This window comes from Gouania willdenowi, chromosome 3 (genome assembly GCF_900634775.1).
Source record: "Gouania willdenowi chromosome 3, fGouWil2.1, whole genome shotgun sequence".
Lineage (NCBI taxonomy): Eukaryota > Metazoa > Chordata > Actinopteri > Blenniiformes > Gobiesocidae > Gouania > Gouania willdenowi.
The window spans coordinates 38,318,912-38,335,965 of NC_041046.1; the positions used below are offsets into that span (position 1 = coordinate 38,318,912).

The following is a 17,054-nucleotide window of genomic DNA, read 5'->3' on the forward strand; positions in this document are numbered from 1 at the left end:
TGTAACAGCAAAATACACTATAATAAATAAATAATTTGTTTATGCGGGTTAAAAAAATAATTTCTCTCTATAACAAATCTGAAATCAGTGGTGACTCAAGTCAATCACCATGCATTATAATAATCTCATATAAACCTTCTTGAAATCTCTCAATCATTGAAACAATGAAGAAACAGCTCATCCTAGAAATTAAAACTATAATATAAAAACTTAAGGCTTACAGAACAGTAAATAATCATTAAATATGCACTTCAATAAATAACCTTTTCAATTAAATCCAACGCTCTTTGGTCTCTTTTAATCTCTCTCTCTTTCTCTTGGACTTTGGTCCTCTTTCTTTTTTCCTCGTATGTGACGGTTTCGTCAAAACAAAGCAGGATCTTTAATGATTCAGTCGAATTATTGTAATGGACATATATATATATATATATATATTGGATTTTAAGTGCAACTCCTTAGCTTTCAGAAACTAGTGGAATTTCTCAGATAGAGTAAACATTAGCTGAGTTAGACTTTTAAATTAACATGTTATCCGAGATTAGTTCAAGGTTCCTGGGAAACCCGGACAATTTCATTAATTTGTAAAAAAAAAAAAAATCCCTGGACAGTGCAAACAAGATGTGAAAAGAGGACATATCCAGATGTATGGTGGTCACCATACCCAACATTAAGGAATTGGGAACCATTGTGTTAAACTAAGATTCTTTTCCTCACCATGTTTTACCCAAATGTGGTCATATTTAAACCAGTAGGGAAGCAAATGTGATGTAAATACATAAATAGCACAGAAGAGCCCAAACAGAAGAAATGTGAGGAGAGAAGGGCCAACGTGACTGCAGAGGAGAAAGAAAAACAACAGGGAGAACTTGGGTCACAACCCATACGGCATTTCCCAGCAGAAGCTTTTACCAGACAAAGTGTGGAAACTCAAACCTCAGTGGCAGCCTTCGGGAGCCAAAATGGTCAAATTACAGCCACAGCCCAGGTAGCTTTCAGTAAACTTCCGACTGGTTCTGGTAATTTTGTTCTTTTTCCTCTAAACACAGCTGCTCTTCAAACAGATTAGCTTTTCAGTCCACACAGGCCAGAGAGCAGACTATTATCCTATTATAAGGTTGCCAAAGAACACTGGTGTCATTTTGGTTGTTTTTATTAAATCCTTCTCACCTCAGACAAAGTTTGTCTGTTTAAAGACAATAAATGTAAGAAACATTATTGCTGAGTCGGGCTCCTTCATGTCCCAAGAAAACAAAGACCCAGTTTCCTCCAAAAAAAATAAAATAAAGAAATTAAACAAAAACAACTTCAACTGGAGAGATACCACATAAACACTCACATGTCTGTGAGCGAGGGCAGAGACACACACTCACCAAGGTTGCTGTGTGTGGGTGAGACAGGGTTAGGTGACAGGTTGGGAGAGCTGGTGTCCATGCTGTGGGTCATCTGGTGGTCACTGGTTTCTCCATCTTCACTGAGGTACCCTGGTGGTGGTGTTTCTGAGGCGCACACAGACACACAAAACACGCGCGTAAAATACAAACTCGACATTTAAAACCAAGTGTTCCTCAATAAAACAAGTGGAAAGTTCAGAATCCATCAAGAGTCACCTTTTGTTTTTCTTTCCTCTTTGTGTGTTTACACTCTTTACTTTTCATAAACAAGACTCATTTTAAATGTTATGACAATTACGGTAGCTGTAGTGACACTAAGTCAAACAAAACAAATAAGATGGATTTAAATAAATCCGTAATTTTGAAATTGAAAGTTTAATCTTTTGAGTGCAGTCACTAAAAACTCCCAAACTTATTTTAGGACAGATTTTAAATAGTGCACAATTTTTAAGAGGAAAAAACTATAGCTCATTTATTTCAGTGGTATTATTAAATCAACAATCCAAATATTTAAATTAAAAGTAAACAAAAGGGATGTGAGATATGAACTATATGCATTTAATATGCATCCTCATCTCATTTAATATGCATCTTCATTTCCTCCAACTTTTATTATTTATTCCTATTTCCTAGTATGCTGGTGGCCCTGAGGCACAAATTTCATTTTGCATGTCAATGGAAATGAAAATAAATACTAAGGATGTCCCAATCCGATATTGATATTGGTACAATATCTGCAAAATAAACAAGTATTAGATTACAAGGGCCTGCAACTATTTTTTTTAATAAAATATATATTGTTTTTATTGGATTTATTGAAGTCATTTTTTAGTGTCTTCTAATTTATTTATTTTAATTTAATTGTAGTATATTATCATGTTTAAGATCAAAATGTATGTAAATTTTTTAATAATAAATGGTAAATTTTTTGTTTTGTTTTTTTGATTGAGACTATTGTTCTCAGTTTGAGAAATACCACTTGATCTAGCCTTTTCTTACATTCTACACTACAAAATAAGCAATTAAATATGTATGATTTGTGCTGATATTATATCAAAATCAGTATCATATTAGAAAGTGAAAAAGTTGTATCAGGAAAACCCCTGATAAAAACCTTGAATCTTTACAGTCTATCCTATTATAATCCCCAAAAATTGGATTTTTTCTCAGTAATGGCCACATCTTCACTAGAACATCCTGATAGCAGCTCCATACAAATTCCAACTCACAGAGCATGACTGACAGACTGTGTGCAGCGATGCTCGTACCTGGTATGTAGTTGCTCTGAGGCTCGATGCCAGCAGGGAAGTTGGTGTTTTCAGGGATTGAATGGCTGTAGTCGTCCAAAGGAGGGAACTCACTGGGGATTTCTGTGTGTCGAGGCACCAGCACTGGTGGAAGCACTGGAAAACGAACATGGCCAGAAAGACAGGAATTAAGTCATTTTCTAGGACTGTGGGCGACGAGAATTTGTTTTTTTTTTTAATAAATATATAATCAAGCATCAGAGAATTATTATGTAAATATAGTTGTAATCATAATCAAATAAAATATGTTGCTGTTGCAATTGTAATTGAGCTCAGATAATTGACTTTGTAATTGTTATTGCATGAACATTCTATGAAAACTGTCATTTACAATGTCATTAAATGTTAAGCATGTTACAGTTCTATGGCTTACACACACGTAGTTGACAATTATTACAATATGTTTCATATTTACCAGTCAAAAAAAACATTTTAATCTCGGGCTATACAGAAAAACATGCTGAGATGTCCACACCAAAAATATGAAAACCTAATATATCATGGATTAAGGAAGCCTAAAAAGGTAAACAAGAGATGAAAAACAAATTTGATGATAGATAATGTGTCTTTTACAGCTGATTTAAGACATGGTTAAAAAATGACCCGTTATCATAAGAGATGCTAACAGAAAGCTAACACAAGAGGAAGGTGGTTTTTTTTATTAAAGGCTCAGTAATTGTGATTTAAGTAATTGAACTTTAGCAACGGAGAACAAAACTATATTTGAATTTAAATGGAACAATAATCATTGTAATTGCAAATGTAATTAGAAAAATATGCTGTGATTGTAATTGAGTAGTAATTGAATATGGATAATTGAAGACATAATTGTAATTTAATAATGTAATCGACCCCAACTCTCGTAAGAACCAACAAAATTCATATGCAATTTTAAAACATTTACATTAAATATCATTAATGTTTATTGGTATTATTAGTCATACAATTGTTTGATAAGCCACGTAGAGATAAACACAATTGTATAAATGTGACTTTTTAATAAGGGAAATTGACAGCTTTTGTGGACAAAATGTCACATCAGTGGAAAAACATTTGAACAAAAAAAAAATAAGTTTCATAAAACCATGTACAAATATACTGTAGAATGTTCCCATGTATCACCTGGTGTCTCCACTCTCTGGTAGTGGTACGGGTTGACGCACACTTCATCCTTCTTGGTGTGGAAGGCGTATTCACAAAGCTCCACCGCCCGCAGCTCGTGGTGGGACTGTAGGTCGGGCCAGCGCCACAGACGGCAGTAGATGACGTGCGGGAGGCCTTTTCTGTGGGAAACCTGCAGACGGCCATCCAGAGACCTGCACACGAGGGAGGGGGAGGAAACAGAGAAGGTCATAAATCACTGTTAAACATAGCTATCTGTATATATTTAAAATAATTCATTGTCTCTTCTTGTGTTGTGTTACAGCGTCCCTATTTCTAATTCCAAACACACACACACAAAAAAAATAAAAATGTATTTTCTCGACATAAGTGCAATCATTTGATCCACTTTTATTTATTTATTTATTTTAGATCTGGCCCCGACAGGTATTCTGATTTAGTTCACAAACATCTATGTTTTTTTTTTTTTTACCACAATAAAGCAGATTCCTTGGACAGAGGGGGGTATGAAGTCTTTGCCTGTATGAGAAACTTTTTGCAGCTGCATGGGCAATAAAAATGACAGGTGTGGGCAAATATTGTGAAAGGTTTTCAAACTGAGGGCCTTTTATTGAAAAAAAAAAGGACAATGCTGGATGTTCATTAATTCTCATCTAAAGTGTTACCGTTCTCAGGATTTATTCACAAAGCTCTGATATCGTGCACCTTACACCACATCAACAGTCTCTCATGCTGGATTAAACCATGACAGAAACACAAAAGGATGTTTTTGGGGTTTTTTTTTTCATCTCAAAGGAAGTGTACAAGGAGGTGTATATTGTAAAAAAAATAAAAAGTAAAGATTAATATGGATTTTAAACACTATTTTGAAGCAGATTGTTCTGCATCTACTATGTAAATGAATGTGTCAGCTGCTAACGACTAAATCCTTCAGTCCTACTGTGAGCATGTTTAGTGCGGTTTGTGTTGTTTTATTTTTGTAATCTGTGTAGAAGACAAGGTACATAAAAGGTCTTTCTGAGAATTGTAAAAAATGTAAACGTTTAAGATAAAATAAAGAAAGAAAGCAGATTCCTGATTGACTGGAGTTTGGCTCAATCAGAAACACTAAAGAAACATGGTTAATTAGCATCTTTACTGCCTTTGTGATGATTGAAAAAGATTTGATATTCCCCGGTGTATATTAAGGTTTGAAAAATATGTTTTTTTTTTTCCTTGTGCACGTTCCCTGATTTAACTGCCTTCATTTCAAATTAGTAAAACCTTTATTTAATATCTAATTTAAGTACTACACACAGATTTTCCTGTAGGTATTAGGTGTTCAGTGTCACATTTATTTTACTATTTTAAAATCTTCTTCCAGAGAGAGTCCCAGCTATGTGGGCCCTGTCAAATGAGCTGATGTCTAAAAATAAACAACTGGCAATGGCATGACAGTGTGTGTAACAGGACGTTGTTGTGCTGTGTAATAACAAAAAAAAAACAGTGTGTGCAGGATGCTGATTGAGAACGCGGGCACACTCATATAAAGAGAAGGATGCCAGAAATCCCAGGGCAGAGTGACCCATGAAAGAGGAAAAACACACACACACACACACGCTCATCTTATGCAAGCAGCAATGGACACATATGCCCCCACAATCCCCCCTCCCTCCGCTAGGATCCACTCGCTTACACTCACAAAAGCTTAAGCTGCAGCGCTTCAGAAGGACAAATGTCACTCTCCAAATACAAACAGGGCCACGTCCACTTCTGAAGCCCTGCAGAGCCCCATCTGGGTCAACTATTGTCCAGGGGAGAATGTTGTTTTAATTCTTCATGGTAAAGAGCTTTCAATTACTGTCAGTACTGTAAAAGTGGCTCAATGTATGGTGTATATATGCACATGGGGTGGGTGGGGTGTACGATATGTGCAACCAACATTCCAAGAGCTTGTAAATAAGTGAGATGTCTGTAAAGAAGTGGGACATGCTGTAAGTCTTTGGAAACCCTTTGGCTGTGTACTCTAACATACTACACACTCAATGGCTATGCTGTCTGTTACTATATACTACTAGTATGATGAGTATGGTGACCGTTCCCACTGAAGTATACTACTAAGTTTCCCATGATGCATTTCAAACCTACAACGACAAAAACCTGAAGCACACTGAGGCTAAATATCTCTGTTGATTCTCCACCTTTAAAAGTTCTGAAAACATTTTAAGTGAGAAAGTGAACAAGTAGAATATCAACATGTGCTCATTTAATCTATAAAACTCATGGAAACACATTTCATCACGACATTTCAGAGATTTTCAGAGACCCACCATTGTGCTACTGACTAAACTTCCGGTTCACTTCAAAACAAGAGCCGTATTTCCAAATATTAATGGAAGACAAGAAAATACGCTTTAGTTTTGAAAAGGGGGACTTTTGATTTTTAGCTTGAAGCCGGTCCCAGGATAATTTTATGTTCTGCTTGCAATGCATCATCATCCATATTTTAATTTATTTGTATTTCATGTATAGTGCAAAATCTGACCCTATGAAATCTCACAAGAATGCGCAGTCCTGCTCGATCTTGTGGGATTTTAAAGGAAAGTTTTGACGTCAGAAAAAGAACACAATCATTTATAATATTTAATTTAATGAAGCCTTATTAATTTCTGGGAGGATTTTTGGACAAATGGGAAGTCGATAATGACATCAAATAAGGGAAACGATAATACAAAAATGGGAACATTTTGAAACAGAAAAATCTGAGGCGTTATTGCTTTGACAGGCACTAAATCCAATGTAAACAATAAGCATGACACTAAACCAAATGATCAAAGAGCACATACACATCATCCTAATAATAAATGTAATAAATCATCTAATTCAAATGCCCTTTGTTGATATTCTCAAACAGATTTAAGCAGTTAATTTTATTGTTCATTTACTGCGCCTTATTCTGAAAATGTCTTTTTATTTCTTTCAACACAGAAAAAACAAAGGCCAACAAGAATAAATATTAGTGTTGAACAGCCAGGAGAGGCTGATCTGATGTCGTTGGTATTTTGGGGTCAAACCCAGCAGTGTGGGCCGGACAGACTGACATTCACAATCTGCTGTGGCTTCACAGGATATTTGGTGTCCTACTTAGCGCCGCCTTTTCCAGTCAGTGTTTTTTGGGGGAAAAAAACAGATGCAGTAACTGTATGAGTCATACTAATGAGGTCCATGGCAGAAGTGCACATGTGATCCAAAAAATTAACAAACATCCCATACCACAATCAGTTTAAGACAGAAAATATACATGATTATGTGATTGTATGGATTTCCTAAGGATACTACTGATCCCTCACTATAAAACAATAAAATAAAAAATAAATCATAGGGACAATAATTAAGACTGGCCAAATCTCTATCGTGCTTAGTCGCAGACTCTTGGGATCAACTTCTTTACAGTGTGCGATGGTTAAAGAGCTTATTTCTCCCGGTTACAGTAACCTTTGCCCTTTTTAATCACATACACACTCACAGACTCAAAGCTTACCATGAAGATGGTGCAAGGCCATCAGAGACCATCACAAGCACAATCACTCCTAACATTTAGTTAGATATTACAATTAGCCAAAACATCCACGTTTTTAGACTGCAGGAGATTAACCAGAGAACTAGTATCTCCATGAAATACTGTAAAATTTACAAGAAAAACAGTGGTGTACAACCTGGTACAGTACGAGGTTACTTTCTTTACGCGCAAGCTCTGATTATGATGGTAAACTGGCCTGAACCTGTTTATGCATTTATTTCAACACTAAAAATGTATATAGTGGTTTCTGATTTTGTAAGGCGTGAAGTGGACATTGATGGATTCAACCTTTTGTCCACTGCATTCAACAGGTGCTTAGTAACATTCAAATCTGACCATTTTCTCCCTTAGTCAATGTAATATTTCTTTAAAAAAATATTCCTGAGTGTAAAACACTACAGCAGAGGTTTCCAACCTTTCTTGATATCACAAATGTCCGGCAACCATAGAGAATTTTTCTTCTAGAATTAGTTTTTGATCATATTTTAAGTGTTTTACAAACATAGCGTTGCCAGGATTCGTCCACAAATTGACAATTGCACCACCTCAGATATTTTCATACTGCATTTTATTTGAACTCGACTTATATTTGAGAAAAATCAAGTATAGGATGCAGTTCTTTGTTGTATTTATTGTGTGTTATGTGTATTTGAATTTGTATTGTTTCTACAACAATACATTATCAGGCTGAACTAAGCCAATTCCTTTCAGAAATCCTTATTTTTTTAACTGTGTGTGGCTTGCATTAGTTTGTAGGTGGGTGTGTCAAAGCACATTCACAAGAATGTTGCCCAAGGCATCAAATTTCCAGCAAAATGCTCACTGGTCAACATCTATGTAAAAACATCAGCCACAAAAAACTCATAATAAGCATGTTGAAATTCTTTCAAATGTTTCAAGTTGATCAAATTTTCCTTTTGAAAACATGTTGACCTCATATCTGCCATCCATAATACAGACAGTTTATTATTTCAAATGGTGAAGTCCAGAATGTCAGAGTGAAAGGCATGCAAATATCAGCCCAAAACATTTCTGAGTGGCTTAATAAACAGTTTACTTTGAGTTGTGCAAGAGTTGTAAGGTAAAGCTGTTCATGTGGAGTGGATTCCATTAAAACATTTCTACTCATTGAGAGTCTTTGGATCATCTCTATGTTAGACAACAAGGATCAGGGACTGATGTCCAAAAATGAATGGGTCAATTATTGATTTTTTTTTTTTTTTTTTGCCACATGCAAAACTGTGTCAACGTTATTGAGCTCAGTGACACAATGTGGCCCAACCTGACCTTTACACACAATCAGCAAGTGTGTAAACACACGCATGAGTGCACACACACACACACACACACACACACAGGAACGCTCAATAACAAGCATACAAAGGTGTAAAATGAATAAAGTCAGATATTTAAAATAAAAACAAAAACTTGTGAGGATTATTGGATAGCAACTAGGGGTGTGCATTACCATGAATCTGATGATATAAGATTCACGATTTGCATGTCACAATACAATATATCTCGATACTAAGAACTACTGTACATCACGATATATCTCAATGTCAATAATTACAAATCACCTCTAAAAGTACATTACGGTATGAAATACAATGTATTTCTTTTTTTTTTTTTTAATTTACGAGAACAAGTAAAAGATATTCAGCGATACATCGCGATACATCGCCGAATTGATTTTTTCTTACACCCTTAATAGCTACACTTTATGTGTTGTGCGAGTGTTTGGCTGACTCATTCAAAAGAACTCAGACAGAGCAGATTGAGCTGCACTAAGCTGATGGAGGGCTGTGGTGTTGTGTGGGGGGGGGGTGAAGAAAAACAAACACTAAGACATGACCAGTCAAACTCTGAGACAAAAATATATCATCTTTATCAAGGAGTATGTGTTTTTCAGCTTGGCAACTTTCAAATGAGTGCCACATAAACGCTGCAGTTTCTGAAGTTTTGATCGCAATTTGGCGTCTAAGCTGCAAATAAACACACTGTGACAAACAATCCAAACCATGAAGTGTTTATTTCTGGAGGTCTGTGTGAAGCCACATGATAAAATCAAAAGTATCTAAACATGTATTTATGGTTGAAAAGTAAATATGGATATTTCACCTTCCCCAAAATGCTTGTAAACATCCTGAGCTGCACTAACAAATGGTCGTGTGAGAGCCCAGAGGGTGGAGGACAAAGTGGGTGACAGATAAATAAAGGAGGGTGATGATGGACAAAGGGAGGGGGTACACTGTCTCAACAGCTCAAGGCAGCTCTCCCAGTGTCTCCCCCACCCTCCCTTCCTTCTGCTCCGTCTCTCCTGCTGTCCCACCATGCCTAAATCACAACACTGAGTGAGGGGTGTGTGTATGGGGCCGGGCGCGATTGGTGGAAGGTGGAGGCACCCATTGTGTCTGTGGCCAGTCTGTTGAGTCACAACTAACAGGACAGAAGCCCAGAGTTGTAGTTGAAGTGCTGCTAGCTTCCAAAAATAATAAGGAGACTGGACTGTGGTAAACTAAGCTTTTTTTTTGTTTTTGTTTTTAACTGTACTTTAAACAGGCAACAGGTGCATGCCATGTTGATAAACACATAACATGTTTCAGATTACTGCTATAACAGAGAAATCGTTTGCTATGATTTTAATCATCTGCCCAAGCACAAAAACAAGTTATTCTATATAAAAAATAAACAAGTTGGAAAAGTTCTCTCTTTTTTAACCCTTTGATGCATGAATTATGAAGTACTCAGTCAAAAACATTTTTACAATATTTTGTCATCAAAAAATACTTACACAAATACACTTTTTTCAAAAATATCTTCTGTATTTTTCCGGAGAGACACAGAGGCATATCTTCTAATAAGGACATTTCAAAGGTCCCTTTAAGATAGACCAATGTGTTTTTTTGGTGCCGATGTCAATTATTAGTAGTCATGGAGGCCAATAACCAATCATTTGAAATGATATTCATTTGCAGTATAAGTGAAAAGAATAGCATTAATTTTTTTATGATAGAAATTTCAACAGTACTTCATTTAGATGTATTTTTAAGAAAATGTTTATTAAAAAGCTTTTCAACATGGTAAAGGTGCTGTCACTTTCTGCAGCTTCTCATGTGACCTTCACACACACGCGCGCACACTCCTCCCACTCTCTCTGGAAAAACCATCAGACTTCTATTCCAACAAAAGTAGAGTAGGAGATGGTCGAGGCGGAACGAGAATAGACTTGGAGAAAAAAACCAAGTGAGACTACGACGTTTGGGTGTTATCATCATGGGTCTACAGTGTGCAGGGTCCAGTGGATGAAGATCTGATGTGAAATACAAAACCAGCAGACAGACGACTGGCAAGGCTAGAAGACACATAAAGTCTGGACACAATGGGGGCTTGGGAACAATTTGTTTTAGTGCTAATAGTCAATGAATTGAGCAGCGGTGACTTTCTTTTTTGCTCTGTAACAAAATGATAAATGACTGAGAAGGTTCCAGATGGAAGTCATCAATATTTTCTTTCCACTGTCAAGTTAGAAATTATTTCTGCAGTTGGGCAGACCGACGACGCCTTAGCTCAATCACAAAGAAGGATGATGGAGAATTTCATCAAAACTTTACCATCTGTTTAATAAATGAGGGGATAAAGACCTGGAAGTAATTTATTCATTGGATTAGATTACCACAAAAACAATAACTACTTGCTTGGTTGACATTGGAATGACCACATGTTTTGAAACCAATAACATGAGATTTACTGTGACTAGGGAAGTTGCAAAATTTGCAAGAAACAAGTTTGTCTGAAAAAAACAAAAACAAAACCCCAAACAAACAGATTAGAATGAGCTCAATCATGAGCACTTATTCATTTCTCTTTGTTAATGCTTAAATTGCAAAAAAAGAGAAGATAGTCACAAAGTGACAATCTATGAACTCCACAAAATTAGCAAAAGATAGAAAAATAGACATACATACAACTTCAGGAAATCCAGAAGCTTCCACTTGCGTGGGCTGACACAATGACATCCGAAATGCATGCAATGTAAAGCACAACGTGCTCCCATCCACTTGTTACTGTTACAGTTGCTTTCGCGGCATCACTGAGAATAAATTTGTCGGCTCTTAATCAATATTTAAACAGAATATTTTCAGTAGATAGAACTTTGTCACCAAACCTGCACTGACGAAAACTTTGCAAATTAGGTGGAAGATGCCTATATAGAGAGAAATGGATAAACCTGAGCAACAAGACAAGTTGATGAAATCTTTTATAAACACTTAATCATTGTTTTTATCGAGTTTTTGAAGTTTATTTATTTAAAAAGAGTGCATATTATTAAACATTTAAAAATAAATGTTTTTTTTTCTATTTTCAAATATATACGCATTACATGATTTTCTCCAAACCCCTAATTTAGACTAAACCATCACGATAAACAAGTCCATACATAAGAAAATAGAAATATACCTCATATTTAATCAAATCACTTCTTAAAACATACTTTTATTGAAGAGCTTTCCCTGATTTTAAGTAACTTCTAACTTGTTTTTATGTCTCTTTTTCTTAAACCGTTTTAGTCTCTGGCATCTGACTCTAAATATTTTATTTTCTAATGTGCTCTATAAATAAGTTTATCATCATCATATTATTATAGATCAGAGGGGTAAGAAAACAAACATGTTTAATTAGCTATTCTGAGTATCCTAACTAGGGTTGTTGAAAGTATCGATACAATACTCATTTGTAAAAGCATCAATACTAACTAGGAATACACCGAATATTTGGCCACCGAATATATTCGGCAAAAAAAGAAAATCAATATAAACGTGTGTGCGCGTTGCTGCAGGAGCAACAGCTCCTCCTTTTCACACAAAAACACAGCCAGACTCTCTCCTTACCGCTCTCCGTCGTCCGTCACCGCGTAAACCGTCCAATTTCACAACAGAGTCCTTTGTTAGCGCTGTGAGCCACAAATCCCTAAACATCCCCATCGTTTCCTCCTATTACACCGGGTCTCGCACGGAGTGCTAACAGCTGATGCGTGTAAACAATGGGTCCATGGCTCCAAGCAGTGACTCCCAATATGATCGGCAGTAGAAAAAAGAGTGCAGTTTGCATATACATATATGGCAGTAAAGTATTATATATATTCTATATTAAACCGCAGTGTTGTTTTAGCTGTAAGATAGTTGGAGAGGGAGGAGCTCACATTCTAGGAGGCTACCAATGTGGGCAAAATCCCACTCACCCATTTAACGCTGACTTTTTACAAAATACGGAATAACAAGGAAGGGAAGAAAAAGAACTTTTTAAAATTTGGCCCTCTGAATGAGGCTAAATGGATGTATATCACTGTAGTAAAACCATTATAAAGTGATTTTTTCATCATACCTTCCTTAAATGCACTTTAGCTTTTTTTTTGGAATGCATGTTTTCTTTTATTTGAAGGGCTAATAAAAGAAAAACTTTGTTGTGATTTTTATGAAAATCAAAGGCTACTGGAATATTTAAAAAATGTCATAATATTCAATAAACATTTACTTTCTTTAAAAAAAACATGTCTTAAAATGTATTCTAGGCTATTTATGCACTATTTAAAAAAAATTGTGAAAAACGCATTCAATATTCGGCCAAGCGTTTATATTTTATTCGGCTTCGACCTCAAATTTAAATTTCGGTGCATCCCTAATACTAACCCTACACCCTCTCCCTCTCTCTTTCCTCACACACACTGCAGCAGTGTACCCTACACACCTCCCCTACCTAATGTTTAGATGTTTTGCACAGCATTACTTCATAATATTGTTGTTTATTTTGCTTCATTTATTTTTTGCACTACCTTGGATTACCTGAAATTTGTTATCATAGTTGAGGGTTTTTTTTTTTGCACAAATCTTATTTTTTTTTTAAATATTGTAATCAATATTATTGTTTAATCTTGCTGTAGTGGGATCCTTCAATTACATTTTCAATTTTATAATTAATCTTTCCCACTTACCCTGCTTCCTCTTAACTTCACACACACACACGCACACACGCACACACAGCTGTAGTCCAGCAGCAGACAGCGGAGCACAAAGAGCCATTTGTTGTCTGGCGAACGCGTCTGTGTGTGTTGGGGTGTGAGTAGGGTTCAGTGTGTGTGAGTGTTTGGGCCTCGTGCACGTGCAACTCTCCCGCAGATAGTGAGACAGCCAGGGCCAAGTTGAGGCAGAGCTGTCTCTAACCCCTCCACCCATGGAGCAGGCCTCAAACCAAACAGCAGCAGCACACCCTCCTGAAAGGCTCAAGGGCTCGGAGAGGCTGGGGGAAGCATTCCTCTGTGCTGACTACACACACACACGCGCACGCACGCACACACGCACACACACACACACACACACTTGCATCAATTTGATAATTCAATAATGCCTTTAAAACAATTTCCCAAATCAATTTTTAACGTATTACCTGATTCTAAAACTATTCAAACCTTAAGGACATTTGATTTTACTTTGAAATGAGTCCATTAAATATATTAAAAAACAATATATTACAAAATAAACGTAGTAACTAAGAAAATTACTAGTGTCTGCTGACCTGCTGTGAACGCTTTTTACACACAGGGTAAATCACCTGAAGCCTAGGTTCCCAAAGTGGGGTGCAGGTATCCCCAGGGGTGCGCTAATTGTCATAGGAGGTACGTGAGTAAAAAAAAAAAAAAAACAGTGTGACAACATTTTAAAGTAGAATATAAATAAAGCAGCAGTCAGGAGCCTCCATGCATTGCCACAAAGGACACATTGGCATCTGTAAGACTGCCCTCTAGTGGTGACAGAGAAACAATATCATCAAAAAAGTGAAAATATGGCAAGAGCTACATATCCAAAGGTGCTTGATATCCTTCGCCACCACGTTCATGTGCAAAAGTGGATTTAGAGCTTTGAAAAACATTTAGCGCTTTGAGATGACTATTGTTTTAATTTGCGCTATATAAATAAAGTTGATTTGAATCCAAAACAAAATATAGAACAAAACTATGCATAGGGAACAATTTAAGACCAAACATTAGAGAGTTCTGTGCATCCTCTCAACCTCACCCTTCTCATTAATGTTGTAGCAAATTGTATTTCACAGGTTCAGGATGATGAATATGTTGTATTAATGGTATATGTTCAATCAACAAACATTTGCTAGATTTCTTTTACAGACTGTTTCTAACTGAAAATGCTAGTAGGTTAATTTAATAAACTAAGTGACAAGTGATAATTCTAAATAAGATGTTTTCTTGTGTGTTTTCAGATTATTTCTCTTTATCTTTTTAATCATATATTATTCCTCAACAGGATAGGTAAAATACAGAGACACATTTCACTGTAGGGCGACAGTACATTGTATATGACATCACATTATTATGTTTTTTTAAGTGTGCAGGAGTAGGGGGTACATGGCTTTGGGTTAAATGTCTGAAGGGGTAGTTTGGGAACCACTGACCTGAAGTGACCAAATGTCACAATATTTAGATAGCATACGTACATGACTTCTCAGGTGAGACGACTAAAGTCAGACTCATTCAGTCATAATAACTGTACTATAACACAGGTACTACACAGTTCAAACACAGACGCTCTCCGTACGTCCATGACTCCTTTGACTCACAGCGGTGTCTCCTTTCTGTCAGGCAAATTCAACAATAAGAGGAATCCTGAACCCTGGCGGAAGAGTTCAGCCTATTAGCGTCATTACAGCAGCCATCTACACACAGACAGACAACACACATAAACTCTACGTGACCCGTCTTCTATCCAGTCGCTATTCAACGCCGCCTCAGATGACAAGGTGTAATACCAGACACAAATGCAACCTGAGTAATTCAAAGTGAGATTAAGAAGAGATGTCCAAAATCAGAAGACCACACCTAATGTAGAAAAAATGAGTGGGGGAAAAAAAAGAAACTCAATAGTCACTCAACAATTACTCTAGAACTGCTGAACCTTAATATTCCTTAATAAAGCTGAGCTCTGCAGATTTTAGGCCCAGACAAGAGAACAACCTGCACAGGCTGCCAGAATATTACACTGTGAGCTTGTGTGGGTATTCCAACTACCACCCACATCTGAAAACAATGCAGAGTAGGTAAATTAGAGCCTCTAAATTGCTTGTAGGAGTGAAAACGTTTTGAAATGTAACTTTCTCTCTCATGTGTGTACTCACTGAAGTCTTAGTTTCCTGTGTAAGGTGTACTATGGCATGTGCCAGATGTGAGGTGGGATGATAACCTATGTAAAGTACAGGGGTGTAGAAAAAAAAATCAAAATCGATTTAAAAAAAAAATTTAAAAAAATTTAAATACATTTTTTCTATAATCAATATTTTTCTTATTGTATTTTTGTGGACGTGTGTTTTCTACTGCCGGAGACATTGTCACTTCTCAGTGGAGCAGCTGAACTACTGGGCGTGTTGACTAGCTTCTGTTCCTACATAAAAACCTTGAAAATTATGTCACTTCCGCACCTCCACTCCGGTAGATGGCGCCGTAAATATAATAATAATAAATAGCATGCTTTGAAGCAAATGGTTTCGACTCAATTTGTCCTCTGAATGAACAATATATTCTGATGAACATATACAGCAACTTGATTTTTCATCTCTACGTTTAATTTTGATATTAACTGGGTAGAATATCGCAATATTTTGCGATATCACAACACATTGCGATATCGTATCGTGAGATGTATTGTATTGCAACACCCTTGACAATACTCACCCCTAGTAAAGTATGAATTCACTTCTCATTATGTATACATTTACTTTTATCAACTTCTCATTATTTTGTTTTTGGATTTGGATTTAATTTAATATCTGATACAAAAACCGAGGATTGATAACAGTAAGATGATCTTTCTACTTTGTTTTTTATCTTACCTTGAGATGATGTTATAGACGTTCAAGTTATATGTATTTCTTCAGAAATGATAAATCTGGCACGTATTTGTCTTGTTTGTAGCTTTGTGTACATGAAGACAGTGTTCAAACACATAGTGAGAATGGGTTTACAAACATCCTAACTGGATTGGCAGAGTTACCTGTTAGGGATTTTAAACTATAACCTCTGTATTGCTCATAGATACACTAATTGGATACACCACAAAGATTCTATGAAAATGTTCATGTCAAACACTCACTGGTTCCAAAAAAAAAAGAACTGAAAAAAGTAAATAGCCGTATAAGTAAATGAGGCCTGCTCTTGGCACTTTTTGCGTATTTAAAAATAATTTTACCGATTCACGAGGGACAGGCCTCCTCAATGTTTAACTGTCAAGCTGTAAAAGAAACCAAGTTTTACCATTTCTTATTTGTCTTTGTGCAAGATGTTTTAGGCTTGACAATCACATCATGATGTTATCTATAGGCCCTTGTTAAACTGTTAATCTCTTTCTTCTTTTAATTTACTTTCTCCTCCATGATGTTCTCTTACTGCACTTTTTTGTATGGATGATAAATGAGCCGTCCACTCATATCAAAACACTTTCTTTTACAAAGCCAGGTCGTCTCATTCAATGCCATCCACATCATCACCCTAAAGCCTCCTCGCTCTGCTTTCCCATAATCTTTTCCTCAGATTAAAATACTGATAACCTGTCCAACATGTACCTCTGATTTTCGGTGATTGCTGGAAAATCACTCCCTGAAATGGAAATG

The 17,054-nt window shown here is 36.2% G+C and overlaps 1 protein-coding gene across 1 annotated transcript in view; it reads right to left on the bottom strand.

Moving 5' to 3' along the window:
* Positions 1 to 17,054, bottom strand: part of smad3a (SMAD family member 3a) — a 39,412-nt gene that overhangs the window by 7,797 nt on the left and 14,561 nt on the right. The window contains exons 2-4 of the mRNA XM_028439245.1: positions 3,821 to 4,014; positions 2,660 to 2,794; positions 1,371 to 1,496 (exon numbers count right to left, since the gene is read on the bottom strand). Coding sequence (XP_028295046.1) covers positions 1,371 to 1,496; positions 2,660 to 2,794; positions 3,821 to 4,014 — 455 coding nt within the window. The remainder of the gene's footprint in view (positions 1 to 1,370; positions 1,497 to 2,659; positions 2,795 to 3,820; positions 4,015 to 17,054) is intronic.